This window comes from Selaginella moellendorffii, unplaced genomic scaffold (genome assembly GCF_000143415.4).
Source record: "Selaginella moellendorffii unplaced genomic scaffold, v1.0 SELMOscaffold_28, whole genome shotgun sequence".
NCBI lineage: Eukaryota > Viridiplantae > Streptophyta > Lycopodiopsida > Selaginellales > Selaginellaceae > Selaginella > Selaginella moellendorffii.
Genome location: NW_003314289.1, coordinates 1,457,107 through 1,470,257, shown reverse-complemented (window position 1 = coordinate 1,470,257; position 13,151 = coordinate 1,457,107). Strand labels below are relative to the sequence as shown.

Genomic DNA, 13,151 nt, shown 5'->3' with positions numbered 1-13,151 from the left:
AAAGGATTCGAACCCCCGAAGCGAGGGAACCCATAAACCCTAAAGTTGGGGTTTTCTTCTTTCTTCTTCTCTTTTGTCGCCATGAACGCGCCGGATCGCTATGAGCGCTTCGTCGTTCCCGAGGGCACCAAGAAGTAAGTTGTGGATGTTACGGCATTGCGGGCGCCCGCGCGCGCGATGATTTCCAGTGCCGTGGCTGCTCAAAAGTCCTTTCTCTTTTTTTTTTTTTTCTCTTGATCGCGCGTAGGGTTGCGTATGAGAGGGATATGAAGGTAATGAATGCCGGCGCTTTCACCATTCAGCGAGAAGATCACACTGTTGGAAACGTTGTCCGCATGTAAGCTAGAAAATCAAATCCTCTCTTTTGTTTAGCTTCCTAGAGTGATTCTTCTTTTTTTTTCTTTGGCTTTCAGGCAGCTACACCGCGATCCCAATGTATTGTTTGCTGGATACAAGCTACCACATCCATTGCAATACAAGATCATTGTCAAGGTGAAAGCTTCTCTTTTTTCCATCATTTTTTCTTCTAAGCACTGATGGATGAAACTTTGATCGATCCATAGGTGCAAACCACCAGCCAGTCGTCACCGATTCAAGCGTACAACCTGGCCCTCAGCGATCTGGACAAGGAGCTGGAGCATCTCAAGAGAGCATTCGAGGTTTGTGAAAGAAAAATCGATACTTTTGTGTTTCCAGTCGATCAAACGAATCACGAATTTTGCAGAGCGAAGTAGCACAAAGGCAGACGGACTACTACTGAGCTTCGATCGATCTTCCAAAACGCTACGAAAACTCAAGGAAAAAAAAAAAGAATGGAAACTTTTTCTTCGTAAGAGCAAAATGTACAGGTAAAAGATGAAAGATCTCTCTCTTTTTTTCTTCCTAAGAAACAGGAGAAGAGCAAAAAAAAAGTGTGGTTGAGTTTCTCAGAGGAAGATCTTCACAGGAGGAACCGCCAGGCCAGACTCATTAAGAAAAGGAACCATACCTGGGCGATGGACGAGATCATGGTACAAGATATACTCGGCCTCGTAGTCGTGAAGCGCGAGCTCGGTCCTCTGGTTGGTATGATAGTGGTGAGTGGAATTGGACAGCTTCCCGAATCCAAACAGGCCCACCTCGTCGCAGATCCCCAGCGCCAGCATCACCGCTTGCATCCCGGACGAGTAGTGGAAGAGCGTCCCGTCGTGGAGCTTGTTCCAGTCGTCGTAAGATCTCCCGGTGGTGTGGAAGAAGTGGCGGAGCGAGTAGTAGCGGACGATCCGGGTGGCGAGGCTGTCGAAGCGGGGATCGGTGACGAGCAGCGGAGCTCGGCGATGCGCGCGGCAGTAGGCCAAGTCGAGGAAGTGCGCAACTTGGCAGACGTAGGAGACGGTGGGGACGGCGTCGCCGTAGGAGGGGCAGGAGCAGCGGTGGCGGCGAGCGCACGAGTGGACGATGTTGCTGTTGACGAAGGAGATGGTGGTCTTGGATCCCACCCAGCGCTCGAAGCCCGCCACCTTTGCGTTGTTGAGGCGCATCACCATCTGGTAGCTGTCGATGAGCGCGCCGTAAGTCCGGTTGAGGAGGACGCCGCTGTTTCCAACCACGGCACACGTCGGGTATGGCGATGGCGATGGCGATGATGATCTTCCTTGGTCGCCAAAGTGTCCTTTTCGGTCATCCTCCTTGGTGAGATGGTGGTGGTGGCGATGGTGGGCTTGCTCTTGGATCACTAGTTCGTCCTCCTTGGTGGTGGTGGTGGTGGATAAGTTCTTGTAGTGGCGGTCAATGGGCTCTTTGATCGCTGGAAGGAGCTCGGCCATGATCTCTGGATCGTAGCGCTTGCGGCGAGCCCAGCTCTGGAGCATCTGGCGGAATTCTCCGGTGTAGGGAGCGTACCTGGGATTGGAGAGATCCGGCGTCCACCGACGATCTCGCAGCCTCCGCATGGGGGTGGGGCGGCGCCGCTCGTAGCCATCGCTGTGCTCCAGCTCCACCCTGCCACGCCCGCCCCGCCCGTGGTGCCAGTAGTACTTGGCCGACGATCGCTCGTCCAGGAGCTGCCGGATTCTATCCCTCTCGTCGCCATCGCTGGCCTCCAGTGCGGTGTAGTGGAGCACATCGTACGAGCGCCGGGGCTGCTGCGTCGTCGCGGCGGAGGAGGAGGAAATGGAAGAGCTTGTCCGCGAGAGGATGGGGCGATGCCTGGCGTGGAGGCTCCAGAGAGGGGAGAATGTGAGCGACAGCAGCAAGAAGGCGCTGATTCCCGCGGCCGCGAGGATCTTGAATCTCTCCCGGCGATGATGCGAGCCGGAAGAAGGCGCCAGTAGCAGCGGCTTTCCCTGATCTGGAGAACACGAGGGTGCCGCCGCTCCCTTGATCGATAATCTGGCCGCGCACATTGGATTCTTCCAGCGCTCACGGCGAAATCCAGCCCCAGCTCCTGCCCGGTAGGGATCTATCCCTGCAACGCTGCCTCGATCTTCCCATGTAGACAAATCTTTCTTCCCTGTGTGCTACCTGGAATCACGCATCGCGAGAAAGAGCGCGAGCGCGAGGTCATACCCGTACGCCATGGCCCCGCTCAGGTGTTCTTCGTGTTCTTCCTAACCTAAACCACATATAATTCAAATCGCGCGGCAGGCCGCACTCCACGTGGCAGTTTTATTTTCACGGTAGGATTCTCGCCACTTGTCACTATGGTAACCAATTTTAGAGTAAACAAGATTATGTACTTTTAAACTAATCAATGTTTCTTTAAAAACTAATCTTGTCTTAATACAAGTTTAGACTAAACGAGATCAGGTTAGAATAATAAGCGTGGTTAGATTAGTAGCGTGCGGATAATCTCCTCTCCACGCCCCGGGAGGAGGAAGAACAAGTGGCCCATTTCTGGGAGCTCGTGATAGCCGGTCCAGGGCAATCTTTCGTGGATGCAACGCTGGAGGAGCGCCGGAACCAAGTAATCTCGATCGCCCTGCCAGATATCCACGCGAATTCCCTCTCCCGGCTGCTCCACCTGGCTTGGATCGAATTCCCAGCTCGCAAACTGGACGAGGATGTCTCTCGCGGTGGATTCCTGGGCTCCCTGGCGTTGGGCTTGGCTCCGGTGCTGAGAAATCGAGAGAACGATCAAGCGGAGGAGAAAAAAAAGAGTTTTTTTCTTGCCTTGAGGATGTTGGGACTGGCCAGGATGGTCTGGTCCACCTTGTCGAGCCTGGAAATGCCGGGTTCTAGCCATCTCTGGCTGCTCCACCAGGTGTAGAGGCCGGGGAAGTAGTGAGCCAGTCGAAGGCCACACTTGTCTAGAAACGATCGAGCGCTGAAAGCCTGGTGAGAAAGAGATGGTGGCAAGCACGGCCACCAGTAGTTGATGGCTGGAGCAACAAGTGCCGCTCCAGCAATCCTGGGAGAGAAAGAAAGGATTGAGTGCGAAGGAGATAGAGCTTGAAAAGAAGAGATGATATACCTGTGTGGAATGTACTTGAGACACGACCATGCCGAGTAGCCACCAATCGAGATTGCTATGATGTGGAACTTCGCACCGAGTTGAAGCTGGTCTGCCAAATCCTGGATGTCGAGCGCTTCGGACTTCACAGATCTTTGCGGAAAAGGGTCGCTGTGTCCATAGCCAGCTCGATCGAATCCGACCATGTAAAGTCCCAGCTCGTCCGCAAGCTCCTGCGATCGAGTAGGCTAGCCAAACTTTCGAAAGGGAAGGAGTCTCTCTACTACGTACCTTTGAGCACGGGAAAAGAGCGTCGCGAGAACTGCCAAGCCCATGAATGACCACCACCTTGAATCTCGCCGAGCTCCTGTCGACTCCGAATTCTTTGTAGGCCAGACACCTCCCATCTCGGAGCTTCACTTGGTCGTAGTTCATCGCCTGGAGAGCAAACACGATGAGGAAAAGCTCGATTCCACCTAGAAACAAAAAGCTGACAAAGGAGAGAGAAATCCCACCTTGTCACCGAAAGAGCCAGAAGCGTGAGCTTGCCGTGCGAATCGTCCACGCCCATCCATCTGTGTGCAAGAGAAAGCGACCGGGGCCATAGCTTTCGTAAAGTTTGTTCCAGAGAGCTATCGCGCACAGACTCCATGCCGTGCACCATCATGTTGTTCTTGGTTTCCACTCCGGCCAGTACGAGCAGTACGCTTCTGTGCTTCACTGGAAACAAGCAAAAAACGAAAAATTCGCTGAGAAATTCAGTCACGTAAACCTTGACTCTCTACGAATCCAGGCTTGTTTGAGCTCCTCGCTCTCTCGATTGCCACCTAATCGCGACCAAAACGAATGTGTATAGAGCAAAAAATGGGAGGACACGCATTACGCTGCCAAGAGCTCCGCGAAGAAATGGACTCGATGCCGCTCCATGAGAGGGAAGATTGCCCGATGATCGATCGCTTGGATCTTGGATCATAGCAGCCGCATTCGCGAATGGCGCTTGACGATTCCAGCAAGAGAAATCTTTCCATCACGCATCGCGAGTGACTTAATATTACAAAACTACGAGGGAAATTTAAAAAGGTAGTGGTGGAGCTCCTCCTCCTTGTTGGTTCTCAAACGCTGGAGATGGAGATGGAGTTCCTCCTTGTTGCTGCTCAAATGCTGGAGATGGAGCTTTCTCAATCGCTGGAGATGGAGCTCGAGTTCCTCCTTGTTGCTGCTCAGATTCTTCAGCTCCTCCTTCCGGTTGCTCAAACGCTGGAGATGGAGCTTCTTCTTCTTCGCTGTATGGAGATGGAGCTTCGCCTTCTTCTCCGCTCGCGAGCAAATCCGGGGCCGGAGCTTCTTCCTCGCCATAGAAACCTGGCGGCGGAGCTTCTTCTTCCTGGGAGGGAGCCGGTCCTTCCAAAGCATTCGGTGCTTCCACTGGTCCCTCGGCACCACCATCAAACAAAGTTGGCGGGACAGCTTCCTCGTAAGAACTCGAAGAACTTGGAGCCTCCGCGACGCCAGATTCCTCCGATGGTGCTGCTGCTGGCTCCTCGTCGTAGTACGTGCTTGGAGGCGGGGCTTCGAGCTCAAAGTGTGACTCGTAAATCGGTGTAGCAGCCGAAGGAGCCTCCGCCTCGGCCAAGGCAGCCACTGGAGCCGGCGCTGGAGTTTCGACTTCTTGAGACCAGCCGCCGTCTTCGAGAGATGGAGCAAGAGCTTCGGCTGGTTGCTCGGCCGGAACTTGGACGGGCTCTTCAGCCACTGGAGCCGGAGCTGGCTCCTCCGCTAGAGCTGGCTCTGCCGCTGGTGCTGCCACCACTGGCGATGGATACGGCTCCTCTGCCGGTGCGAAAGTTGGCGGAGATGGGAAAGGCTGGAAAGGCTCCTCGGCTGGTGTCAAAGTTGGCGAGAATGGAACAGGCTCCTCCGCTGGTAAAACCGGGGCCGGAGCTAGAGTTAGCTCTGGTGCCGGAGCCGCGACTGAAACTGGAAGAGCTGGTACTGGTGCCGGTGGCTCATTTGCTTGCTCTGGTGCTGGAGCCGGTGCTTGGACATGCTGCGGCGCTGGAACTGGTGCTTGCACTGCTTCTGCCTGTTCTGGTGCTTGAATTGCTGGTGCTGGTGCTGGAACTGGTACTTGAATTGCTGGTGCTTGAGCTGGTGCTTGAATAGATGGAGTTGACGTTGGCGACGGCGAGCCCGCGGGGACACTTCCTTGAGCTGCTGATAATTCGGGCGCTGGAGCTGGAGCTGGAAGACTCTCGTCCGGAGGCTTGATAAGAGGAGTCGAGTCGACCTTCATCTTTCTGTGCACCCTCACAGGTTGTGTTTGGCAGAGACTCGGTAAGTAGAAACCTGGTAAGGAAAGAGATAAAACTTCAAGCCTTTTTCTCTCAAGTGAAAAGTGTTACCTTCGCCAACGGCGAGACTAACGTAAAGATCGAAAATGTTGTGGCAGCTAATCTGACAGCTCGGGCTGCAGAGCTTGGGAAGAAAAGACTTGTCGAGCAACGCGTCTGGGGACATTCCAACCGTCATTCTGTCGACTCCACACGACTGCATACACTCGCTACTCTCAATCCATTCCACTCTTTTGTCCGACATGACCATGGACGTCTGCAACAAAAATCCAGCTGTGATGAGCTCAAAGCAAGCAGCTACGAAAGACTTGTACTTGGCATTTCAGTTCGTTGGTTGCGTTTTGAAGCATGCATCTGGCTCCCGACGACGAGACCGCAAATGCACAATCCTCTGCCGGCAAATCCTCGCACTCCAAGTCACCTGCATTATGAAGAAAAAGATATCATCTCGGGCACTCATTTGCAGCAACTACAACTTACAGCTGACGATGCTACTCATGAAGAGCAGCACCAGTAAGAAAAGTAGCCCCCGCGTCATGATAAGCGGTTTTCCTGCGGTAGAGGAAAACAAAATTTTGTGGCAAACACAGAAAGAACAAGGCGCATACCTTTATATCAGACACATGAGAAGCTGGAAAACCGAAGGAGACGAAGCGCGCGAGACGTGAAGAGGCGGTAGTTACGACACCTCGGTTTAAAGTAAAAATTCTTAGGAAGGGTATTGAACCCCCGTCGCTGTAAATTACGTGTACAAAAGAAGAGAAAAACAAAAACGAAAAAAGAATTTCTAAAGAACCTGTTACAATGTAACTACGCACTTCTGCGATCGCATGTCGGATGTTTGGGGCTGCGCCACAAGAGCTTTGAGGAGTGCTTTAAACTTGAATGATCTTTGCCGAAAGGGTGTCCATAACTACCTTGAATGCCAAATACTTCCCGTCACTTGTAAGAACAATGATATTAAGAAACTCACAAAGAGAGGGGAAGAGATATGCCACCTGAGGTTGTTTGGTTCTAGCACACCTCCAATCTTTAAGTTTCTATGCTTCACTGGAAAGGCAATGAAAAAGTCAGTACCCTTAAGATCCATATTTCTTGCTCTTATAATCGCGATCGAAAAAATGTGTATAGAAATAACCACTGCAAAAGTGAGTGGGAGAAACCAATTACAAAAGGTACCTCAATCTACAAGCGTTGCATCATATCATAACTCGAGCCGGCTCGGTTGACCGAAATACGAGCCTTCATGTTTTGGCGACTCACTCTTAAACAACGGAGTGCTTGGCACTGAAGTGCTGTTGGTGTCACCAGGCCAATCGTTCCACTCCTTTTTGCCAAAGAAATCGCCTTCGTTCTTGGCTTCGCTGTGAGCAGGAGAGCTTATGTTCATCGATCCCAAGTCCAAAAAGTCTCTTTCTGATCGGGTTTTAACCGCTAAAGGCTGAAGGAAAGACGCCTGTGTTATGATGACACCAAATCAGAATAACAAGTTAGAGAGTACCTGGAAAGAGGAAGATGGAGAGTCGGTCCCTAGACCCCACACATCCTCGTTTGGGTTGCCGAACGCGCTAGTCCAAGGAGTTTCTTCGTAGTGATCCGTTGAGTCAAAAGATGGATCTTGATCAAAGCTGCAAAAGAGAACGAGTCGAAACAAAAGTTCATTACCATGAAATCGAAGAGCAAACCTTGAAGAATGGAAGGGCGGCTCGTCTTCGTGCGACTCAAAGCTACAAGACGTATATTAGAAGAAAAACACAAAGTCAGAAATTTACGTCCTTGCCTGTGATCTGCTTTGGCTGACAAAGGAGAACTTCCAGGAATGCTTCTCTTGGACGGGTAACCTTTTGGAGACCACTGTGGGCTATCAACACCACTTTTGATGGAGCTCGTTTCGCTTTCTGCGTGCGGCGAGTCAGCAGGCCCTTTATCAAAGTTTTCCTCCGCGTGAATGGGCTCGGATGCAAAGTCAAAGCCATCAGCAAACATGCTATTCTCGTCCCAGCCAGGATGTGACGCTGTTCCAGATACAGGTTGCTCGTCCATAATCCCTTGAATCGTGTTGTATCCTGCATGCATTATAAGTAAATATGCGAATGGGAAATAAACAATTGCCAACCTTCGTCATCAAACTTATCCCAGTCCTCATCCCATTCAACGGCATTTTCTTGAAGCCCTGGCTGCCATCCTGTCAATCCACGCGTCAGCATAAGCTATAAATGTCCCGATTGTTTCACTTACCAAATGGAAGCTCAACTTTGGCTGTCCCGCTAACTTGAAGCCCAAGAAGGTTACCACGCTGGACCAACGCCTTCTCAAGTTCATCAAGGTCATTTGCAATACGATCTGCACGAGTCTGTTGGAGAGAAAAAAACAAATCAGAGCAGGCATAAATAATTCTGTGCGTAACCTGGAGCAGCGCATTTGGATTTCCCCCGCGTTCAATTTCAGCAATCGCACTCCGAAGCTCAGATTTGAGTGTCTGAAGAGATCAGTTTTTAGTATGCATATCTTAGGCACAAGCAGACCTGTGTTTCGCGAAAGGCTGCTTCTTCAGACACCAAACGTGAATTCACTTCCAGTGCCTGCTTATACTTTTCTTCATACTTCTTCGCCATGATTTCCTCCTACACACACAAATCGACGTTCCCAACCAGATAAACAAAGAACTAATAGGACCTCCCACCTCGCGTTTTTCGGCAGCCGCTCTGTCAGTGATCTCCGATAAACGGTTGTCACATTTTCTTTTGAATAACACCTGCATACAGAATGTTACCACAGAGAAAGAAAAAAAAAAAAAAATTGACGACGTCCTTACGATTTCCTGTAGCTTGTTACGATAATATTCAAGCTTTTCTTTTGAATCCAAAACTTTCCCCTCACTTTGATTTGGCTGCAAATAACAGAAAGTCAGGTTGCCCCCACGTCTTTCTTGATTAATTTACCTTGTCACTGCCATTAAACTCCGCACCCCTGGGTCTGGCTCTAGCATGTCTTCCTGTCTGTTGTCCTTGAAATGCACCCGGCATGCCGAATTGTTCTTGCGGAACAAGTCCTGGAGGCATACCTGGTCCTGTTCGCTTGTGTTAATTCATACTCCAGTACGAAAAGGAAAGAATGAACGTACTTGCATTGCGCTGCCAAGAAGGCTGATTATAGCCTTGTGCAGCAGCAAGATGAGACTGAGGAGTGCCATCGTCAAAATGAAAGCCCGCTGGAAGAACAGGAGGTAAAGGGCGGCCTTCTCGAAGCCGTTCCATCAGATATAAAGCCGTAGAGAATTCCCGAAAAGAAAGCATGCTATCGCCATCTTGATCCGATAGGTCCCAAACCTGCTTCAAGACGTCTGGAGAGAAAGTTAAGAGCCAATGCACATCTGACAAAATAAAATACCTCTAGGAAGTCTCCAGCTCAAGAAGAGATCCCGTGCTTGTATGCCTGTGATCTTCCCGTCTTTGTCTGTGTCAACGTCCGTAAAAACTCGAGAGTAGCGCTGTACATCGTTTGCTGTCATCTTAGGCCATGCAGCCCCCATTGGGGGTCTGAAACCGTGCATGACTTTAGGAGGCGGCGCTTGCGGGGACATTCCTGGCGACGGCTGTCTCGGTGTCAACGGAGATGAAGCAACAAAGTTCTGATCAATCGCCGGTCTTGCTGTAGTAGAGCTCACGGAAAACGCGTCGTTGCCAAAGGGACTAAATCCTCCAGAGGCTTTAGCTCTATCGGGAGCTCCAGCTCCAGCCCGCAACCCCGGAGGAGCACCAGGACCTTGCTGGGAAGCAAAGTTGGTGCTCGGGCCATTGTTGACAGAAAAACTTTGATTGGGTATAGCTGAAGTTGTTGGTCTCACTGGGGTTGCCGATGAAAAGAGCTGACCTTGCACACTGCTTGGCCGCCAAGACTCTGCTCCAAGTCCACCGGAAGAACCTGGTCTTGGAACGCTTTGTACTGGAGGTTGCTGTTGATACACCGGTGCCCGAGGAGTTTGCTGAGGCTGTGGTGTAGGAGCAGTGGCAAACGGTGGTGTTTGCTGAAGCTGTGACGTGTTTGCATTGGTTGCAAACGATGGTGCTTGCTGCAGTTGCGTAGGAAACGACGGTGTTTGCTGTGGTTGTGGTAAAGGAGCGCTTGCAAACGATGATGTTGGCTGTGACGCGGTAGCACTGGCAAACGATGGTGTTTGCTGTGGTTGTGGCGTGGTAGCACCGGGAAAAGATGGTCCCTGCTGTGGTTGTAGCGTGGTAGCACCGGTATACGATGGTGGCTGTGACGCGCTGCCGCCGGTAAACGATGGTCTTGGTGAAGCACCGGGAGCTGGCTGTGCGACGCTAAACGATGCATTTTGTTGTAGAGAGCCTTGAAGTGGTGGAGGTGGCGGTCCACTGCTAAACGAAGTCCTACCAGGTTGAACAGTAACTTGCGTCGTTGAAACTGGAAGAGGTGGTGGTGCCTGTTGTCCAGGAACTGGGATTTGCGACTGCTGGCCCGCGGGGAGCTGAATTTTTGGAGCTGGAATCTTGAGCGACGCCGGCCCGACGAGCGCCGCTCTCATGATCTCCGGCGTCAGCTCTCGTCCAGACTGAGCAACCGTGACGAGCTTCAAGGCGTTATAAAACTCTGGTCGCGAGAGAAACCCGGTATGGCCATTGTCCGCAGCATGCCAAATCTACAAAGAACAAAAGAAAGAATAAAAACAAGGAAAATACATCGGTCTTTACATTACCTTGGCAAGAACAGGCTGAGGCAAATTCGATCCCTTGAAGAAGTGGATTGCCTCGGCGCCACTCACCTTCCCATCCCGATCCACATCGGCCTGCTGGAAGAAGAAATCGAAAGCTGCTGGATCCGCCATTTCGCATTGCACAGCGACGCGAAATTACCGCCCGGCACACAAACCTCTCGGATTCTCGCCGCCTCCTACACCGGCATTGCGCAGCGCCGGATCTGCGCCAGCGCCTAGCGATCGATCGAGCAGCACTTCAACCCTAATCCTCAGCAAGAGAAAAAGCATATACCTCAAGGGGAAAAAGAATATACCTCGAGAGAAAGTCGCCGGCTCGAGACCCGCGGGAAAGTGGGTAAAACTGTGATTTTGATCCGACGGCTGGGAATGCGATTTTACCGGATCAACGGTCCGGGATCTTCTATATGCCTGGTCCGTGAAGTTTTTCTCTTTCCGTGAATGCTTTCGACTTTTACTAGCAATATGCTCCACGGAATGCAGCTAGTGGAGGAGCTCTCTCTGTCTCTTCGTCTAGGGTTTTGGCCACGATCGAGGCGCTGGAATCTCGAGCGCGAGGTAAGCACGGCAGCGCCGCTAGGAGCTCCTGTCAGCTCGAAATCGGCAGCGGGAGAGTAAGATTCTGCGGTAATCTCCACCTCGTCATTCCGAAATTCTCCATTCCAATGGCGCCTGGATCGGCCAGGAGTGAGAATCACAGCCAGGGATTAGGGGCAAGGGCCTAGGAGGTAGCGCAGGAGGAAGAGGAGGAGCAAGATGGATTGCAACTGCATCATCGAGCCGCAGTGGTCGTCCGATGACATCCACATCCGGTACCAGTACATCGCGGATTTCTTCATTGCGCTCGCCTACTTCTCCATTCCGATCGAGCTCATCTACTTCGTCAAGAAATCCGCCTTGTTTCCATACCGCTGGGTGCTCGTACAGTTTGGTGCCTTCATCGTCCTGTGTGGAGCTACGCATTTCATCAGCCTCTGGACGCTGGGCTCTCACTCGAGAACAATGGCGACCGTGATGACAGTCGCGAAAATTCTCACAGCGGTGGTTTCGTGCGCCACAGCGCTCATGCTCGTCCATATCATCCCCGACTTGCTCAGCGTCAAGACCCGCGAGCTCTTCCTCAAGAACAAGGCGGACGAGCTGGACAGGGAGATGGGGATCATCCGGACGCAGGAAGAGGCTGGCCGGCACGTAAGAATGCTCACGCAGGAGATCCGGAGCACGCTAGACAGGCACACCATTCTCAACTCCACGCTGGTCGAGCTCGGGAAGACTTTGGCTCTGGAAGAATGCACGCTGTGGATGCCGACTAGAAACGGTCTCGAGCTTCAGCTCACACACTCGCTTCGCCAGCTGAGCAAGGCCAACGTTGGGATCGTGCCGATACACCACCCAACGCTGCGACAGGTTTTCAGCAGCAATCGCGCGGTGGTCATTCCGTCCAGCAGCCCTGTGGCCATGACAAGAACACACGCTGGGAAATACATTTCTGGAGATGCTGTTGCTGTGCGCGTGCCGCTCTTGCGCATGGTGAACTTTCCAATCGTCGACTGGCCCGAGCCGGCCAAAGGTCCGTATGCGCTGCTGGTTTTGATATTGCCATCAGATAGCGCGCGAAGGTGGCGCATTCACGAGCTTGAGCTTGTGGAAGTCGTCGCCGACCAGGCAAGTGGTCTCTTATTTGATTCCTTTTTCTTTACTTTTTCCTCTAAGTTGGTGATTTGCTTTGCAGGTTGCCGTCGCTCTCTCCCACGCGGCAATATTGGAGGAATCCATACGGTCCCGAGACTTGCTAGTGGAGCAAAACATAGCGCTGGACGCTGCTCGACAGGAGGCAGAGACTGCCGTGTCCGCTTGCAACGATTTCCTAGCGGTCATGAATCACGAGATGCGTGTTCCCATGCATACGATCATAACTCTCTCGTCGCTCCTCCAGGACAGCCAGCTCAATGCGGAGCAACGGTCGATGGTGGAGACCATCCTACGCAATAGCAGGCTTTTGGCCAAGCTTATAGACGATGTTCTGGACCTCTCCAAGCTCGAAGATGGCAGCTTCCAACTCGAGATTGCTCCATTCAACCTTCTGTTTCTCTTCCGAGAGGTTGGTCTCCGGTCTCCCTCTTTTTGTTGTTTCAATTTTTAATTGTGTTGATGTCCAGGTCTACAACCTTGTGAAGCCAATAGCTGCTGTGAAGAAGCTTTACATCACCATGAATTTGGCTGCCGACCTTCCGGAATTTGCTGTTGGAGACGAGAAGCGTCTCTTGCAGATCGTTCTATTCATCATAGGAAATGCCGTCAAGTTCACGAAGGATGGAAGTATCACAGTGTCCGCTTGCATGGAGAGGCCGGAGTACTCGCGAGATCCTAGAGCACCAGAGTTCCTTCCAACACAAGGCGATTCTCACTTTTACATTAGAATACAGGTAAGCTCTCCACCCATACAAAACATTTTTCTTAACCGTGGCATCTTTGCAACTCCAGGTAAAGGACACTGGCATTGGCCTACGCTCCCAAGACATCCCCAAGCTCTTCACAAAGTTTGTCCAAGTCAACAAGCGGAGCGGTCCAGGCCTGGGCTTAGCACTATGCAAAAGGTAAAAGCTGCTAGCTTCTTTAGAATAAAGAAAAA

General features: G+C 51.8%; 6 protein-coding genes across 7 annotated transcripts; 2 read left to right on the top strand and 4 right to left on the bottom strand.

The window, feature by feature from the left end:
- Nucleotides 1-31: 31 nt before the first annotated feature.
- Nucleotides 32-906, top strand: LOC9630425 (DNA-directed RNA polymerases II, IV and V subunit 11). The gene is made up of 5 exons (XM_002975730.2): nt 32-134; nt 248-337; nt 414-492; nt 564-659; nt 725-906. Exons 1-5 carry the CDS (start codon nt 82-84, stop codon nt 758-760), a joined length of 354 nt encoding a protein of 117 aa, XP_002975776.1. The 5' UTR covers nt 32-81; the 3' UTR covers nt 761-906.
- Nucleotides 803-2,582, bottom strand: LOC112348303 (beta-1,6-galactosyltransferase GALT29A-like). The gene has a single exon (XM_024680566.1). It carries the CDS (start codon nt 2,382-2,384, stop codon nt 927-929), a length of 1,458 nt encoding a protein of 485 aa, XP_024536334.1. The 5' UTR covers nt 2,385-2,582; the 3' UTR covers nt 803-926.
- Nucleotides 2,583-2,714: 132 nt separating this feature from the next.
- LOC9630424 lies at nt 2,715-3,885 on the bottom strand. Of its 2 annotated transcripts, none has more exons than XM_024680559.1 (4): nt 3,722-3,885; nt 3,452-3,678; nt 3,151-3,388; nt 2,715-3,094 (listed from the first exon to the last, which is right to left on the bottom strand). In XM_024680559.1, the coding sequence occupies exons 1-4, from the start codon at nt 3,863-3,865 to the stop codon at nt 2,807-2,809; spliced, it is 897 nt and encodes a 298-aa protein (XP_024536327.1). In that variant the 5' UTR covers nt 3,866-3,885; the 3' UTR covers nt 2,715-2,806. The 2 variants fall into 2 exon arrangements, with proteins under 2 accessions (XP_024536327.1, XP_024536328.1); XM_024680560.1 differs by having other exon boundaries at nt 3,452-3,663.
- A 549-nt stretch (nt 3,886-4,434) lies between these two features.
- Nucleotides 4,435-6,870, bottom strand: LOC9645450 (skin secretory protein xP2). Its single transcript, XM_002975553.2, has 6 exons — nt 6,755-6,870; nt 6,390-6,713; nt 6,262-6,333; nt 6,096-6,202; nt 5,833-6,037; nt 4,435-5,776 (listed from the first exon to the last, which is right to left on the bottom strand). The coding sequence occupies exons 3-6, from the start codon at nt 6,317-6,319 to the stop codon at nt 4,503-4,505; spliced, it is 1,644 nt and encodes a 547-aa protein (XP_002975599.2). The 5' UTR covers nt 6,320-6,333; nt 6,390-6,713; nt 6,755-6,870; the 3' UTR covers nt 4,435-4,502.
- Nucleotides 6,871-6,891: 21 nt separating this feature from the next.
- LOC112348282 (epidermal growth factor receptor substrate 15-like) lies at nt 6,892-10,782 on the bottom strand. Its single transcript, XM_024680509.1, has 14 exons — nt 10,502-10,782; nt 9,172-10,444; nt 8,906-9,124; nt 8,724-8,851; nt 8,597-8,671; nt 8,465-8,536; nt 8,307-8,405; nt 8,189-8,260; nt 8,020-8,134; nt 7,898-7,966; nt 7,562-7,847; nt 7,467-7,508; nt 7,283-7,409; nt 6,892-7,222 (listed from the first exon to the last, which is right to left on the bottom strand). Exons 1-14 carry the CDS (start codon nt 10,628-10,630, stop codon nt 6,986-6,988), a joined length of 2,943 nt encoding a protein of 980 aa, XP_024536277.1. The 5' UTR covers nt 10,631-10,782; the 3' UTR covers nt 6,892-6,985.
- Nucleotides 10,783-10,978: 196 nt separating this feature from the next.
- LOC9630423 (ethylene receptor) lies at nt 10,979-13,120 on the top strand. The gene is made up of 4 exons (XM_024680510.1): nt 10,979-12,184; nt 12,252-12,620; nt 12,679-12,945; nt 13,004-13,120. The coding sequence occupies exons 1-4, from the start codon at nt 11,276-11,278 to the stop codon at nt 13,118-13,120; spliced, it is 1,662 nt and encodes a 553-aa protein (XP_024536278.1). The 5' UTR covers nt 10,979-11,275.
- The last annotated feature ends 31 nt before the right edge of the window (nt 13,121-13,151 follow it).